The sequence below is a fragment of the Pituophis catenifer genome, unplaced genomic scaffold, assembly GCF_029215685.1.
Source record: "Pituophis catenifer annectens isolate HBS135680 unplaced genomic scaffold, rPitCat1.0.hap2 SCAF_8, whole genome shotgun sequence".
Taxonomy (NCBI): Eukaryota; Metazoa; Chordata; class Lepidosauria; order Squamata; family Colubridae; genus Pituophis; species Pituophis catenifer.
Window position 1 is genome coordinate 20,792,385 of NW_027256888.1, and position 18,527 is coordinate 20,810,911.

At 41.3% G+C, this 18,527-nt stretch overlaps 1 protein-coding gene across 1 annotated transcript in view; it reads right to left on the reverse strand.

Moving 5' to 3' along the window:
- LOC139320491 (uncharacterized) overlaps positions 1–18,527 on the reverse strand; it is a 177,414-nt gene that overhangs the window by 5,653 nt on the left and 153,234 nt on the right. The window contains exons 13-14 of the mRNA XM_070948836.1: positions 17,171–17,254; positions 8,737–8,861 (exon numbers count right to left, since the gene is read on the reverse strand). Of these exons, the coding sequence (XP_070804937.1) occupies positions 8,755–8,861; positions 17,171–17,254 (191 nt within the window). The 3' untranslated portion in view covers positions 8,737–8,754. The remainder of the gene's footprint in view (positions 1–8,736; positions 8,862–17,170; positions 17,255–18,527) is intronic.

Genomic DNA, 18,527 nt, shown 5'->3' on the forward strand with positions numbered 1-18,527 from the left:
TTTCTTCACACGGGATCGCCCAGCAGCTGGGAGGGAGAGGGAGAAGGTGGCAGCATTCCTGTGTGCTGCCACTCCTGCTAGCTCTACAGACAATGCTAGCAGCTGTCGCTGCCCCCTTCTCCCTCTCCCTCCCAGCTGCTGATTTTGCTGCTTCCCCTTGGTTAACGTTCAACGAGGGAGAAGTTGCTCTGCCAAGAACAGGCAGAGACGGGCAGTGAGGGATGTGCCCGAGCGACGCTCCTGCGCCGATAAAGCCTTCCTTTCCCCTGTGGAAACATCGGGCTCTGCCAGATGGCCTTGGGGTCCCTGGGGGGGGGGAATATCGAGCAACTTCTCCCTCTCTGGGCGTTAGCCAAGGGGAAGCAGCAAAATCAAGTTTTTATTCCTTTGCTAAAGCTGCAGTTCCCTTCTTCACATGGGATCACCCAGCAGCCAGGAGGGAGAGGGAGAAGCATTCCTGGGTGCTGCTGCTGCTGCTGCTGCTAGCTCCACGGACAATGCTAGAGGCTGCCGCTGTCCCCTTTAAAATAAAATATATTTTAAAAATCAATTTTATTAAAAATAAGAAAAAAAAATAGGAAAAGCCATAACTTTTGCATACTGATTTGATCTCTTTCATTGTACAAACATGCAGTACAATAATCCATAACAATGAATTGGAGAAAATGAAATATTTACACAATCACTTCTTCATCATGAAATGTTATTTAACAATTCAAAATGTATTTTCTATTGCTGTGGAAATTAACAAAATTATTTGTAAAATGCTTTATGTTTGTTTGCATTTTAGTCTTTATTATTATAGTAATAATATAATATTACTGTTGCATGGGAGATTATAACATTTCCCATTTTCCACTGTTCCCATTTCTGGGTCTTTCTTTTCTAAGGTAACAAAATGGCTGCCTTTCCACTCTAGGAGATACTTTGCACTCATTACCATGTTTCCCCGAAAATAAAACCCTATCTTATATTTTTTTGAACTCTTATAACTTTAGGCAATTTCATGCACAAATCTCATATAGATGAAATAATGACTAATAACAAGTTCACAAATAACAACTTAAACATCAATCTCATAAAATGTTATGCAAGAATTGTTAGAGTTTACAGCAATCAAACCAGCACACAAATAAACAATTCAGCAGAATTAATTTATACAAGAAACTTATTTATTTATTTATTTATTAAATTTATATCCCGCCCTTCTCCCCGAAGGGACTCAGGGCAGTGAACAGCCGAGAATTAAAATAACACACAATATAAAAGTTAAGATAATTAAAAATAAATTAAATTAAACGGCCGCCCCAATTTAAAACCCCTAGCTATACAATTAAAAAACTAACTCATAAAACCTATTCAGGCCAGGCCGGCTTGTGCTCCCACAGAGAAGGCTCTCACCCTGGGGGCTGCCAGCCGACATTGCTTGACCGACGGCACCCTGAGGAGGCCCTCTCTGTGATAGCGTATTGGCCGGTGGGAGGTTATCGGTAGCAGAAGGCGGTCTCGTAAATACCCTGGCCCTAAGCCATGGAGTGCTTTAAAGGTGAGAACCAACACCTTGAAGCGCACCCGGAAGACCACCGGGAGCCAGTGCAGCTCACGCAGGAGAGGTGTTATATGGGAGCGCCATGTTGCTCCTGTAATCACCTGCGCGGCCGCATTCTGGACCAATTGGAGCCTCCGGGTGCTCCTCAAGGGGAGCCCCATGTAGAGAGCGTTGGCGTAGTCCAGACGAGAAGTTACGAGAGCATGAGTGATTGTGCATAAGGAATCCCAACTCAGAAAGGGGCGCAACTGGCATATCAGGTGAACCTGATAAAAAGCCCCCCTGGCCACGGCCGTCATGTGCTCTTCTAAAGACAGCCGTGTGTCCAGGAGGACGCCCAAGTTGCAAGCCCCCTCTGGGGGGGTTAATGACTCGCCCACAATAGCCAGCAATGGCACCAGCTGGCTATATCGGGATGCCGGCATCCACAGCCACTCAGTCTTGGAAGGGTTGAGTCGAAGCCTGTTCCTCCCCATCCAGACCCGCACGGCCTCCAGACACTGGGACATCACTTCAAGGGCATCGTTGGGGTGGTTTGGGGAGGAGATGTACAGCTGAGTGTCATCAGCGTACAGATGGCATCGCACCCCAAATCCATGGATGATCTCACCCAGCGGCTTCACATAAATGTTGAACAGGAGTGGCGAGAGGACCGACCCTTGTGGCACCCCACAAACAAGGCACCTCGAGGTCGACCTCTGCCCCCCTGCCAACACAGACTGTGACCAGTTGGAGAGATAGGAGGAGAACCACCGCAACACGGTGCCTCCCACCCCCAATCCCTCCAGCCGGTGCAGCATGATACCATGGTCGATGGTATCAAAAGCCGCTGAGAGATCTAATAGGACCAGAACAGAGAAGCAACCCCTGTCCCAAGCCCTCCAGAGATCATCATCCAACGCGACCAATGCCATTTCCGTGCTGTACCCAGGCCTGAAGCCGGACTGGCACGGGTCTAGATAGACGGTTTCTTTTTTTTTTTTTTTATTTACACTTTATTTATTTATTTATTTTTTACAATAGATAAAATATAATAACAATTCTGTTTGACATTGGTTTCGCAGTGTTTGTACATAAGTATATGAAAAATATCTGGTGTCATTTATACTATACATTTCTATTTAATTTCTACACCTTTTACTCCTTCCTTGATTCTATCATTTATCCATTCATACCATCTTCCCCACACAGTATCATAATCTGAATTTTCATTATTATTTATCTCGTGCGTTAATTTACTTATCTCTGCACACTCTAATATTTTGCTAATTATAAGGTCGTCTGGTGGTAGGTCTTTCTTTTTCCAGTATTGGGCATACGCCAGTCTGGCAGTTGTAGTTATGTGTATTAGGAGGTGGACCTTTTCCTTTCCATACCCTTTCTTTACCATTCCCAGGAGAAATATTTCTGGATTCAAATCGATTTCTTCTTTAATTATGTCTTTCAACCATCTCTGAATTTTGCTCCAGTATCTTTTTGCTTCGGGGCATGTCCACCACATATGAAAGAAGGTGCCCTGACCATGGCCACATTTCCAACAACTTGGGTGCACATTGGGGAACATCTTTGCTAATCTCGCAGGTGCTAAATGCCACCTATGGAGCATTTTGTAATGGGTTTCCTTGTAGGTGGCTGCTCTAGTTAATTTATAGTTTTTGTTCCACGCCTCTTCCCATTCGTTAAAATTTAAGCTGTGCCCAATATTTCTCTCCCATACTCTCAATTGGTTTCTGATTGTATCCTCATCCCTGTCTTCATCTAATAAGTAATTATATAGCTTAGCCAAAGCTTTTTTCCCTGGTCCCATCAAAATTTTGTCTAATCCGTTGTATCCTAATTGTAAGCCATACTCATCCTTATCTTTCTGGTATCTTGATTTTATTTGCAGATAGGTCCACCAATCTAGGGTTATACCTTGGTCTCTCAGGGCATCATTTGATTTAAGGTTTCCCCCTCCGTCGACGATGTCTTTGTATCTGCACAGTTTCTCCATTCCCCACCTATTGGGGTAAATCAATGCCTCTACCGTGGAGAGCCATTTTGGGACTTTTGTATAATATCTCTGCCTAATCCCCGCCCAGGTTTGTATTAGGGAGTCCCTAATTTTATGTCTGTGGAAGTAGGTTTTCTTTTTCTTATCTTTGTCCCATAGATACGCATGCCACCCTCTCATGGGGCCTTCTAACATTAGTAAGTCATGGCCTTCTAACATTAGGATTCTCTTGTTCTCCAAAGTGATCCATTCCCTTATCCATATCAACTTGGCTGCTCTGTAATACGTTTCCCAATTCGGGAGTCCGAATCCTCCCATATTCCTTTTTTCCTGTAAGATTTTAAGTGAGATCCTCGGTTTTTTCCCCTCCCATACAAATTCCCTAATGTTCTTATTTAATTCTAAAAAATTTTTTTTCTCTAAATTCACTGGTAAATTTTGATATAGAAATAGGATCCTGGGGAGGATGTTCATCTTAATTGCCGCAATTTTGCCTATAAGTGACAATTTAATCTTTTTCCATCTATCCAAATCTTGTTTTAATTTATTAATTAATGGAATATAATTATCTTCTTTTAGAGACGAACACCTTTTGGTTAACCAAATTCCTAAGTATTTTATTTTTGGAATGACCTGTAGACCCAAAGTTCCTTCTATCTCTTTCTTTTGCGTCTCAGTTACATTCTTAGTTAATATTTTAGTTTTAGATTTGTTCAATTTAAAGCCAGCCATCTCTCCATATTTACCCAATTCCTCTAATACTTTTTGTCCAGATATTAATGGGTCTTCGAGTATTAGCACCACGTCATCCGCAAAAGCTTGCGTTTTATAAATCTCTTTTCTGATTTTTAGGCCTTTGATTTCCTCGTTATTTCTAATCTTTCGTAGCAAAACTTCTAAAGCCAGAATGAATAAAGCGGTGACAGGGGGCAGCCCTGTCTTACTCCCTTCTTAATTTGGAATGTTCTTGTCCTATCTCCATTTACTAAAATGCTCGCCCTCTGATTGTCGTAAATAGTCCTTATCATCTTTTCGAAGTTTTGCCCAAATCCCATTATTTTAATTTGCTTGGTCATGAAGTTCCAATTTAAATTGTCGAATGCCTTTTGGGCATCCAAGAAAACTAAGGCCATCTGCTTTTCCGGGTGTTCTTCATAATATTCTAGAGTATCTAACACAATTCTCAGATTATCCCTAATTTGTCGCCCCGGGAGAAATCCATTTTGGTCTTTGTGAATCCAATTGTTTAATATTTTTTTGGTTCTTTCTGCCATTATACACATAAATAATTTGTAATCAGTGTTTAGAAGCGAAATCGGTCTGTAATTTTGGATTTTTTTTAGGTCGGCACCTTCTTTCGGCAGCAGTGTAACACGTGCTTCCCTCCACGAATCAGGGATTTTTGAGCCCGTCAAAACCTCATTGAAAATTTCCATTAATTTGGGTTGTAGAATTTCTTCCAATTTTTTGTATATTTCTCCTGGGAATCCATCCGGGCCTGGCGATTTGTTGTTTTTGAGTTTGGAGAGGGCTTTTTTAAATTCTTCAATTGTTATCTTAGCGTTTAGCATCTCCTTCTCTTCCTCCGTTATTTGTGGGAGCTCCGCATTTGCCAAATATTGGTCTATTTTTTCTTCCGAGGCCTCCTCTTCTTTGTATAGGGATTCATAATACTCTCTCACTCTTTCTAATTCGTCTTCTTCTTTGTTTAAAAGATTTCCCTCAGCGTCTTCTAGTATCTGAATAGTCCCTTTTTCATTTTCCTTTTTTAATTTATAGGCCAGCCACCTACCCGACTTATTGGCGTTCTCAAAGTAGTACTGTTTTGTTCTTTTTATTTTTTGAGCTAGCTCCTCTTGATCTAGGATATTTAATTTATGTCTCCACACCAGCCAATTTTCTTTTGCTACAGTATCTCCAGGCGTTTCCTGGAGTTTTCTTTCTGCTTCATCTAGATGTTTAATGAGATCTTCCCGGGATTTCCTTTTTAATTTATTTTTATACGCAGTGTAGGATATTATTACCCCTCTTAGATAGGCCTTCATTGTGTCCCATACTATTTCGCGGGATGTCCCTTGGTTCTCATTTTCTATAAAAAAAAGTCTTTATTTCTCCTTTCAATTTTTCTACACACTCTTTGTCACACAATAGTTTTACATTGAGCCTCCATTTCTGTTGTTTCTTTCTCTTTATGTTTCTCCATTTTATTTCCAAGGGATTGTGATCTGTTGCGGGTTGGAATAGAATGTATACTATCTTTCACTTGGGTGTAAGGTTCGCCATATGTCAATTAAACTCATTTCCTCAACTAAATCGAAAAAGGCTTTTGGTAAAGTTGCCCTTTTATTTTTATTCATTTTATTACTTTTATGATCATTGTCTGGATCTACAATTCCATTGAAATCGCCTGTCATGCAAATTTCGTTATATTCCATTTTCCCTAATTGTTCATGAAGCTTTTGGAAATATTCTCCTTGTTTTTTATTTGGGGCATAAATGCCCACTAATAACATTTTAGTGTTATCTCTCGTGACTTCGACCATAAGAGTTCTTCCCTTTGTATCATTATATTTCAATTCTGCTTCAATTCCTTTTTTAACATAAATTGCTACCCCTCTCTTTTTTTTCTCTGCTAATGAGGTAAATAGTTTACCATATTTTTTGTACTCCAAACATTTACCCTCATCCTTTTTTATGTGGACCTCCTGTAAGCAGATTATGTCCATATTTTGTTTTGCTAGCTTTGTAAGTGTTAATTTCCTCTTTTTACTATCGTTTAATCCATTGACATTTACTGAGATTAATTTCAAATCGTTCATTCCTGTTTTCCTTGCCCGGTCTTAGTTCTTGTTTAATCTTACGGCTCTTACTGGTCTTGTTTTTTTTTCCTTAGCTTCAGCTGGTTCACACTGGTTCGGGCGAACCAGTAGTGACAATTTGGTCTGGGTCGCTGAACCAGTAGTGATTTCTGGCTGGCCATGCCCCCCTCCCAGTCACCCGGTTGCCACTTGCTCGCCCCTTCCAGCTGCTTGACGTTCGCTCGCCCCTTCTGGCCGCTTGATGCTCACTCACCCCTACCAGCCTCTCGATGCTTGCCCCATCCACCCCCACCCTTTATATGTTGCCTTCACCACGCAGCCCAGCTAATCACCTTGCCAGTTGCCTTGCTGATGCCCACTCAGCCAGAAGTCCGAGTGGAGCAGTGCAGCAGGCAATGAGGTGCCCCTGCGCAGCTGACGTATAGAACAAGGTGGGGGGTGGCGCATTGGAGAAGCGGAGCCGGAGGTCAGTAATTTTTGCTGCAAGAAGCCTGCAGCCGCCGCGTCTTTTTTTCAGGCTTCTCCTCCCAGCTGCCACCTCTTTGCCAGCCAGAACCGAGCTGGCAACAGTGGCTGGCTGGAGGCTTCTTGTGCCGAAAACTACTGGAGGTCTTGAACACGCCAAAAAACTGCTGCAGTTGCTGCCCTGTTCTTTGACAGGATGGTGACTGCAGCAGCTTTTTTGGCACGTTCGAGACCTCTGGTAGTTTTCGGCAGCCTCCAGCCAGCTGCTGCAGCCACTTAGTGGCTCTCAAAAAGGCTGGATTTTTTTTTCCTACTGGGTTCTGTGAGCGTGGCTTGGGGGGTGTCATGTGACTGAGTGGGCATGACCATGAGTGATGTCAAGTTGGCCATGCCCACTCAGTCACATGACCCCTCCTACCAGGCCATGCCCACAGAACCAGTACTGGAAAAATTTGAATCCCACCACTGCTGTGGTTCATTCAATAGCTATTGCTATTATTATGCTTTCTCCAATCTGGTTTCTTTTAGAAACCCCAGAGAGAGAAAAAGAGAGAGATCAAATTTTGAAGTGGATGCCATATTTCTCAAGAGTGTGTTAGTGACACTAGGCATATGATACCCTTCAGACAGCCTTTGAAAAAATGAGAATTGTTTATCTATGGTTTTTAGAACACTGTTATAAATGGCTTAGTTTGAATATATTCCTATGGCAAAAATAAAATGTATTGTGGCTTAGCATTACCTGTGAATTTATGATAATATATATGTTTCAGGACAGGAGAAGAAAAGGGATACTTTTTCCTTTTCTACCAGCCCATAAGAAGTGTCTGATTTTTAAGTAACAGTGTCAGCCCTAAGCCAGGGTTTAACACAGAGTTTGGAGACGGGGACTGCTTTTCCGCATTTCTAATACTCTTCTTAAGATATATTTTAGGAAGTATATCTGGACTCAAGAAAGTTCATTCATTATAAAAAACCATGTATTGACAAGTTCTCAATTATATACCCATAGCTCTTCTATTGTGGATGGCCCATATTGCTTCCAGAATGATAGGTACATAAAATCCTTATCCATATATACTGTGGGTGAAAATTATGTGGGTATATATGTTTTTATACTAAATATAAACATAAATAAATATAAATATAGTAACACAGCATATACAACCCAAACCCTAAAATATTTTCAATATTATCCTTGTTTAAAGTCTGTAGAGATTCTCAGTCATCCAGGCCATGGTTGTACCAAAGGAGGCAACTGGACTTTCTTGTTTTTTCTTTGAAGATGTTTTGCTTCTTATCCAAGAAGCTTCTTCAGCTCTGACAGGATAGTGGGAAATGGAAGGATTTATATTCCTTTCATTTATATTCCTTTCTGAAAGGAATATAAATCCTTCCCTCTTTTGTTTTCTTTCAGGTGGACTTCCCGTTTTTCTAGGAGGGAGGACAGCATGTTAGGTCCCAGATATTTCTACAGGGACCCTGGCATTTTGGTGGAAGGAAGGAGGGAGGAATGGAGTGATCTGTATATGAAGTTTCTGTTTCTGTTTCTTGCATTACTGTGTTAATCTCTATATGAAGTTTCTGTTTCCCTGCAATGATGTAGTGTGGGACGGGTTTGGTTAGCATTGCTTTAAATAGCTGATTTTAAGTGAGAAGCTTCAGTTCTTGTCTAGATTTCATTATCACAAACCTTTCAATAAAAGCTCCTTTTGGAACAACTGCAGGTTCAAGAGTCCTGCTTTCTTGGGAAAATTGGAGAGGCAAGACCTTACATGTACATGCATGAACAATATACTATTTGCCAAACTGTTAAGCCCTTGGTTTACACGAGGATTTTCATGTAATCTAAAACTTTTAAATATAATCAAACAATACTGCATGAAAACTTGAATTAAATGAGTGCCTACCGTGATACCAAGATTTCTTCAGGTCGTTCTCTTTCTAAAAGATGCTGGAAATAATTTTCTACAGCCAAAGCAGTTAATGTTTTCTTGAGGTATGGGTAGTAAAGGGGGGTGGCGTGCTATGACACCTGTTATAAACAAACAGAACACAGTTACTTGTTATTCTGCATGGATCACTAAACAATGTTAATTTTCTTACAAAAAAATCATTCAGTCCACATTATTTTAAACTTCAGCTACTCAAGAGTAAACCTATATATCTCTGAAGCACCAACTTCCGTGTTTTCCTGAAACTATTGTGTTTCCCTGAAAATAAGACCCTGTCTTATATTTTTTTGAACCCTGAAATAAGCACTTGGCCTTATTGCCATGCACTCAAAAGCCCAATTGGGCTTGACTTCCGGTTGGCACTGCGGGGACACAGACGGGGAAATGGCGAGCTCCGCTGAGCTCTGCCAAATCCCCTCTGCTAAGCTGCTGCCGATAGGTCTGCGGACCTCCCCTGTCTTGTAGGGACAGGGGGACAAGAAGGAACGCCTTGGGCGGCCGAGAGGAACGGGCAGGTTCCTCGGGGCCGGAGGCTTCTCCTTCATGTCAGCGGCAGCAGAACGGCAGCCATGGCGACTGCCCTGAAACCGCGGCAACCGGGAACAAGGATTGTGCTGGAGGAAGAAGATGAAGAAAGAGCAAAAATCAAGAAGCCGGGTGAGTGACACCAACCCAGGCAATATAACGTACCTATTTGGAATTCTTGGAAAATAAGACCCCAAAATTAAAAGCGGCTGCTGGACTGCGGGGCTTAAAGATTGAAAAGAAAAAAAAAATGGGTAAAAGACCCAAATTGAATTTTGTTGCAATAAACTTAAACTGGATGATTTGGTATTAATAAATCTCTGAAATTTGACTGTGCCTTTAACTGGAGTGGAGAGGAGAAATGGATATTCCTGAGAATTAATGCCTCTAAAAGAAAATGAAGCTAATGAAGATAGACAGATGGATGGCTACAAAATAACCATGGAGTCTGCAGTGATTAAGCAGGGAAGTGGATTGAAGAGATTTCCCTTTCTGGGTGGAAAAGAAACATGTTAATTGGCTTTTTACTTTGGATTACTTGAAATTAATATTGGATATAAGGATTTTGGAGATTCCTACTCTGTCCCAGATGATTTTAAGAAAGAAAAAAGAAGAAAGAAAGAACATTTTGGATTTTAACAATGGAGACTGACAAAACTAGGTGTGGCGTAGTTAACAAAGACAGGAAGCTGATGCACTACGCTTGGATCAGACATTTAAAAAGTTTTAAAGGGACATACAGAAATTCTTTACTTTGAATTGATGAACCTTGAAATACAGCACTTTGGAGAGGAAAAGGAAGAAAAAGAAGAATTAAAGTGGATAAATTTAAATGTGACTAACTGAAATGTAAAGTTTAAAAGCCTATGTATATATGATAAAGTTTAAAAGCCTAGGTATATATGATTTTTGGATAAAAACAGGAAGGGTTGTGAAATAATAAAAATAGAAAATAAGAGGTGGCTATTAAAATAGTGGATGATATCAAGGGGATAAAAATAATAAAGAAGAATATATTTTGAGGCAGGAAAATTTTAAGAAAATGTACTGTTTGATGTAATACGTTTTAATTTTAATTTGCAAACAAATGTTAAACTGATGAATAAGGATTGATTGAACAAAATACAAGATACATAGATGCTAGTGATTAATCTTGAATTAAGGTAATACAAGTTGGAAATGATGACCATTATGAAATATACTGAGGTTTAAATTGAAAGAGCAGGATGGAAAAATGATATAAAACAGATAATTATATTACAGTTAAAATGTGTGGGATGGATACCAACTAGATAAGAGTTTGAGACTTGGTGGAAATACGTTGGAAATTAATTCAAAATGCTGGAAACAGCCAAACAAATAGGAGGAGGGTTGGAGGAGACTATGCTGGAAATCAGCCAAACAATGGAGGGAGTTAAGGAGGAGACTATGCTGGAAATCAGCCCACAAAATGCTGAAAACAGTCAAACAAATAGGAGGAGAGTTGGAGGAGATTGAGGAACTATTCTGAAATCAACTAAATAGTTGGTGTTTTGGAGGGGATCAAGCTGAGAATTAATCAAATAGAACAAGCTGGAAGATAGTTAAATATTAGAGGGAGATATAGTCGAAAATATATTAGAAATTGGAGTAAATAAAATATGCCTTTGTGAGAAATCTGTGTAATATGTAAACTGGGAGAAAAAAAAAACTAAGGTAAACTGATTTGAGGATAAGGGTCAAAGGATTAAAATTAGACAAAATGTTGTTTTATAAAATATAATAAAAATGGAGTGGTATTTGAATTGAAACTAAGAATATATGGTGATAAAATTGTAAGGTAAACACTTAACAAGAGGTTAGAATATTGTAAAAATTATTTTAATATGACTTGTTATAAGATATAAGGTAAAGAAGAATAAAGATATGTTTAGAATTGTTATGCAGATGTAAAAATGAGTGAAAGTGAATTTGAAACTAATTTTGGATAGATATAATGGATTTATATAGATGAAAATGTTAAATTTGAGGTAAAATTGGTTTTTTCTTAAGTTTTGAATTTCTTTTTTATCTTTTTTTGTTTATTTATAAAAGATGTAATGGAAATTGTGAATTGAGCTTGTAAAAGGAATGTAAGCATGGTAACCATCTATGACCGGATCGAGATTTTTGCTCTTGAAAGTTATGTTTTTATGTTTAAATTTGAAAAAATAAATAAAAAATATTTACACCAAAAAAAAAAAAAAGCCCCATTGGGCTTATTATCAGGTGATGTCTTATTTTGGGGGAAACAGGGTAGGATCTGTCTGGATAATAAGCCCAATTGGGCTTTCAAGTGCATGCGCTAAAATAAGCCCCCCTGAAAATAACCCTCCAAATACTTAGACACATGGGCAACTGCCGCACAAACAACACAATGTGAGGTGAAGCTGGAGAGGGGGGGAAAGGGAGGGGGAATATGCCCCACGCGCTCCACATGCACCTGCCATCCATGCGGAACAGCTTCGCGGAGGCTGCTCCTGCAAACCCTAGCTCGCATGCCCCTTCTCTTAGTGGTGGCTGCAAAGAATGGCCACAAAAAATCTCTTGCCAGCCCTAGCCCTGTCGACCTGGGACTAGGGGGAGGGGAGGGGGACTGGCGCAGGAGCTCTTTTTTATTTATTATCAAATTTATAGACCGCCCTTTTCCCGAAGGACTCAGGGCGGTGTACAGCCAAAGTAAAAAACATAGATACAAACATTAAAAACAATTTAAAAGATATATATAAATTTGGCCCCAAAGTTAAAAAACAGTAACGAAACATATTAAAAACATTTAAAAAGCATTAAGCCAGTCCGGCTAGCTGAAAAAGGAAGGTCTTCAGGGCACTGCGGAAGGCACCGAGGTCTTGAATTCTTCGTATCTCTGGGGGCAGTTGATTCCAGAGAGCAGGTGCCCCCACAGAGAAGGCCCTCCCCTTGGGCCCTACATTGCTTGGCCGATGGCACCCTGAGAAAGCCCTCTCTGTGGGAGCGCACCGGTCGGTGGGAGGTCATTGATGGCAGCAGACAGTCTCGAAGGTATCCAGGTTCTATGCCATGGAGCGCTTCAAAGGTGATAATCAACACCTTGAAGTGCACCCGGAAGACCACTGGGAGCCAGTGCAGCTCACGCAGGAGAGGTGTTATGTGGGAGCGCCATGCAGCTCCCGTCACTACCCGCGCGGCCGCATTCTGGACCAGCTGAAGTCTCCTGGTGCTCTTCAAGGGGAGCCCTATGTAGAGAGCATTGCCGTAGTCCAGGCGAGAGGTGACGAGGGCATGAGTGACTGTGCACAAGGAATCCTGATCGAGGAAGGCCGCAACTGGCGGATCTGGCGAACCTGATAAAAAGTCCCCCTGGCCACAGCCATCAGATGTTCCTCCAAGGACAGCTGTGTATCCAGGAGGATGTCCAAGTTGCGAGCCCTCTCCATGGGGGCCAACGACTCACCTCCAATAGTCAGTGATTGGGTCAACTGACTATATTGGGATGCTGGGAACCACAGCCACTCAGTCTTGGATGGGTTGAGCTTGAGTCTGTTCCTCCCCATCCAGATCCGCACGGCCTCCAGGCACTGGGACATCACTTCAAGGGCATCATTGGGGTGGCCCAGGATGGAGATGTATAGCTGGGTGTCGTCAGCGTACTGGTGGTACTTCACCCCGAAGCCACAGATGATCTCACCCAGCGGCTTCACATAAATGTGAAGGGGCGAGAGAACCGACCCCTGAGGCACCCCACATATGAGGCGTCTCGAGGTCGACCTCTGCCCCCCTGCCAACACAAACTGCCAACACAAACTGCGACCAGTCCAAGAGAAAGGAGAACCACCGTAGTACAGTGCCTCCCACCCCCAACTCTTCCAACCGGTGCAGCATGATACCATGGTCGATGGTATCAAAAGACGCTGAGAGGTCTAACAGGACCAGAACAGAGGAGCAACCCCTGTCCCGAGCCCCCCAGAGATCATCTACCAATGCGACCAATGCCGTTTCCGTGCTGTACCCGGGCCTGAAGCCCGACTGGAATGGATCTAGATAAGATGTTTCCTCCAGGTATTGTGGAAACTGTCGTGCAATCACACTCTCAACAACCTTCGCAACAAAGCGAAGGTTGGAGACAGGACGATATTTGGCTAACACAGCCGGGTCCAGGGAAGGCTTCTTGAGGAGATGCCTCACCACCGCCTCTTTCACTCTGAGCAGTGGCCGGTGCAGGCTGTCTGCGCAGCCATGAAGTGGGATCGGCGTGGCCAGTTCTTGCCTGTGAGGATTGGGTCAGAGCCGCTGCTGCTGCTGCCCACGATCAGCAGGCCAGATTCGGTGAGCTGGACGCACAGCTGCCATTCGGGGGAAGAAGAGGGAGGAGGCGCTGCGAGAGAGCCCATTTCTCACATTCTTCTCCTCCCACATGGCGGCAGCGTGTTCAGCTCCCCGAATCTGGCTTTCTGATCTTGGCCGGTGAGAGGGACGGGCAGGTGGGGAGGGGTGGGGCGGTGGAGAAATGAGACGCATGTAGCGAGACGGGGCTCCCCTTGCTGTCTCTTCTCCCACCCCTTGCCAGACAGGAGCTGGAAGTCAGGTAAGACATGGCAGAGAAGTGAGATGCATGTCTTACCTGACTTCCAGCTCCTGCCATGCCTGGCGAGGGGTGGGAGAAGAGACAGCAAGGGGATCCTCCTCTTGCTCCATGCGTCATGCTTCTCCGCTGCCCCACCCCTCCCCACCTGCCACTTCCCCTCACCACCCGAGATTGGAAAGCCAGATTTGTGGAGCTGAACGCGCTGCCGCTGCCCGGAAAAAAAGAACGTGAAAAATGGGCTTTCTCGCAATGCCTCCTCTCTTCTTCCGAGTGGCAGTGGTGCGTCCAGCTCACCGAATCTGGCCTGCTGATCTTGGGTGGCAGCAGCAGTGGCTCTGACCTGATCTTCGCCAGCAATGCTGCGGGCAAGAACTGGCCACACCGATCCCGCTTCATGGCTGCGCAGAGAGCCTGCACCAGCCACTGCTCTGAGCTCCAGTGCCAGTCCTCCTTCCCCCAGTCCCAGGTTGACAGGTCTAGGGCTGGCAAGAGTTTATTTGCGTCTGCCACTAGGAGAAGGGGCGCGCAAGCTAGGGTTTGCAGGAGTAGCCTCCGCGAGGCCATTCCGCGTGGATGGCAGGTGCATGTGGAGCACATGGAGCATGTTCCCCCCCTTCACCTCCCCACCTCACCTCCTCACATCGTGCTGTTTGCACGGGAAGCAAGAAAAAACTGCCACGATTGCTGGAGGTAGCGGCCTGAATGGCACCGGCGAAGCAACTGGTCAGCGCTCCAGCACCAGTCACCCTGCCTCGGGCTGAGGTTTAGGGGCCTCCTCTACCTCAAAAATAATAAGACCCCCGATAATAAGGCCAAGGCCATATTTTGGGGGTCAAAAGAAAATAAGACCCTGTCTTATTTTCGGAGAAACATGGTAGTATTTGTTTAATTAATAATTTACCTCAATTGTTTCAGTAAATCTTGGTGACATACATGTTAAAACAATTAAAAACAATAACCAGCAAAAAACAAAACAAATCCACAAAAAGCCAAAATATATTATGAATGTTAAAATATACTGCTCAAAAAAATAAAGAGAACACAAGCAGAAGACATCCGAGATCTGAATGAATGAAATAGCCTTATTAAATACTTTGTTCGTTACATACAGTAGTTTTGTGTTCCCTTTAGTTGTTTGAGCAGTGTATAAACTACTGTATGTAACAAGAGATTATCAGAGATGGCCACGATCGTATTTACTGTACCTAAAAATAATCTTAGCAATTAATGCAACACTGTAGGCATTACTTGTTCAGTGACCATTCAAAGTTACAATGATGTGAATGAGTAATACTTATAAATGGTACTCATACCATCCAGTGATAATGTGATTATGATTCAGGCACTTTGCAACCATCTTGCACTTATAAGGTTTACAGAGTCCCATAGTCATATGATCACAATTTGTGACATTTCCTGGTAGCTTTCCACAAGCAAACTCAGTGAGGAAGCTGGCAGGAAAGCTGAGTCACTCCCGTCACTTTTTCTCCCAAGGAGTACGACTACAGGGTGCAAGATCCCAAGAATCTTACACAGTGTAGCTTCTACACTCATCTACATTCCATAGACATGTTCACCCATAGCAACCATCTCGCTTAGGGCCCCACCCATGCTCTATAACACCCACCTGCAGCCCTCACTGACTTGCCCACACTCTGTATCTCTGTAGCTGACCTCTGGCCCCCACAACCCACACATTCTTCTGTGCTTATTGCTTGGGACTCCCACCTGCTTAACAATTTATTTGGTTTTAGGGTTACAATGGCAACTGGGACTGCTGCTAAATGTTGCTAAATAATGCAGTTAATGATATTGTGCTATATGACATCACTTAGTGATGGCATGCACACTCCCAATTGCCATCTTAACCCGAGGACTACCTGTATTAGGAAAAGAGATATATTTTATTTGATGCCTTTCAAGCCTTCCTGATATTAGGACTAGTAAAAAAAGTTGTCAATAGATCACTATTTCACAAATACTGAGAAATAATACCCTGCTTCCCCCAAAATAAGACACCCCCTGATAATAAGCCCAATCTGGCTTTTGAGTGCATGACAATAAGGCCAAGCACTTATTTCAGGGTTCAAAAAAATATAAGACAGGGTCTTATTTTCAGGGAAGCACGGTAATGAGTGCAAAGTATCTCCTAGAGTGGAAAGGCAGCCCTCTTGTTACCTTAGAAAAGAAAGACCCAGCAATGGGAACAGTGGAAAATGGGAAATGTTACAATCTCCCATGCAACAGTAACATTATCTATGAAGACTAAAATGCAAACAAACGAAAGCATTTTACAAATAATTTTGTTAATTTCCACAGCAATAGAAAATACATTTTGAATTGTTAAATAATATTTCATGATGAAAGGATCGTGTAAATATTTCATTTTCTCCAATTCATTTTTATGAATTATTGTACTGCATGTTTGTACAATGAAAGAGACCAAATCAGTATGCAAAAGGACTAGCTGATTTATTACAATCAATCAAATGGAACAATAACAAACACATATTCTAAAAAACATAAATTTGAAATACAGTATGAAAAACAGCCTGATTGTAGAACAGTTGATGCCCTACAAATATCTGGATAAGGGGCATGACTTTAACTCTCTTTTAAAACAAGACAGCATTATAGTTCTTTTGAAAGATGTTTTCATAATGAGACACTGTCACCAAGAAGGTCCTATTCCTGGCTACTGAACTCAATTCATTGTGATCATATGTGATTACAAATAGGAATTAGGTGATTTTAGTATGTGGGTTGTGTGATCTTAGGATAGCACCTGACTGATCTTGTTTGGCTAAACAGGATTGGGTTTTGTTAGTACTTGAATGGAAGATCAGGGGTGCAGTCTGAATTAGGAAGTCAAACGATAAGGCAGTGATTATTTCATACAGTTGCCAAGAAAACTGCATGACATTATCCACAAAATTACGTTACGTTTGGCTCAGAGAAGATGAGAAGTATTTTATGAGTAGTGAAGAATGTTAAGTTAGGCAATCTTTTAACTACTTTGAGTATAAATGTTTCTCTTTATGTTTAAACTTTTTAAAAAAGAGAAATGAAAAGTGGGACCCAGAGGACAACTAAAACCCAACCATCAAACCTTTTATTATGAAAAGTAACAAAAACACGAACTAGTACATTTAAAAAAATATTTTATCATTTTCTTACATCGCTTTGGAATCACAGTTATAACTACAGAAAGAATAATTACAGCATAATACTTATGTGTATTTTTAATTAGAAGTTCTTTTTTAAAATAGGATTGACAAATACCTATATTTGCTGTGTTGCCTTTGTCTCCACTTCTTGTATAAGCAAGATCTTCCAGACGATATACATGAGGACCACTTGGCAGATCTATATAAAATGAGACAGATTATTGCTTCCTCAAGTGGAACAATAAAATTGGATTTTTAGAAAGATTCTATTTAAGTGTGTTCATACCTCATTTATAGAGTTTTAATTTTGCAGGATATTCTACAGAAGCAGAGATAAGAAGTATCGGTAATTATAATTCCTACTCCCATTTTTTCAGATCACTCAAGGCACTCTGATTTTCAATCAACAGTTCAGAGCAGTTTACAAAAGAATGAGCTCAATACCTAGATTCAGGATCTTAAAATTTATTTTCTAGCCACAAGAAGCAAAGCTTCATTATCTCCTTTCACTGAAGTCAATGAGAAGGAAAATATCCAGTGAAAAGTTAACAAAGCTTTGGGCTCCAGTCCAATGATGTGCCAGGAGAGTGATAGGACTTGGATAAGGTGGGATGCATATTCATCCCTTTCTCTGAAACATGTATTTTAGGGTGTATTACCAGAAGTAATACCACCAGGATACATTTATGTCCACAAAATTTTCAATGGTTGCCAGAAAGATATGCTATTGATTGGCAAACTTTTTCTCCACCAACTGTAAACTACTGTGAGTCTGATGATTTGGTAGCGTACAACTTTATGTAACAATCAATAAATCAGTAGAGCACTTTTCCCCATCATGTCTATTATCTGATTACGATTGATTCCTTAGCAAGTTTACAGTACTGTATTTTACAGGTAAACTCACTTCCTCCTCCAGGTTTCAAATATTAAAGATTAGGGTGTGGTGGAAAGGTGAACTAGTGCAGTCTTGTAATTTATGTCTTAATAGTTTCAAAAAGCCAATTAAGTTTAATTGGAAAGTCTTGGGACATTAGTCTAACTCTTGGGAGAGAAAAGTAAATGCATTATTTTATTTATAATTTAAAGATAAAATGAACAATATTAGCATGTAGTTATTTTGATAGAATGTTATTCTTCAATAGTTTTTCAAGCCTCAGTAATATACTAGCTATGTATAAACATTTTTTTCAGGAACTGTTTGCTCTGTAGTCCCTGGCAGTATTTGGATCATTTTAAAACTGATTTTTCTTTTACTAGCTTCTCTCATCATACAAAATATGGTTCTGTTCTGTTATCAAATTTATTCTCTTGGTGGACAGGTAATAAAATCCCAAGAGACTTTATATAATTTCTTTCCAACATTTCTTTCTTAGAAAAATAAAAATGGATAAAAATATATTGTAGATGATAAATCCAACAAACAAAATGCCTTGTTAAAATAGAAAATACAAATCTTGGAATGAAGACTA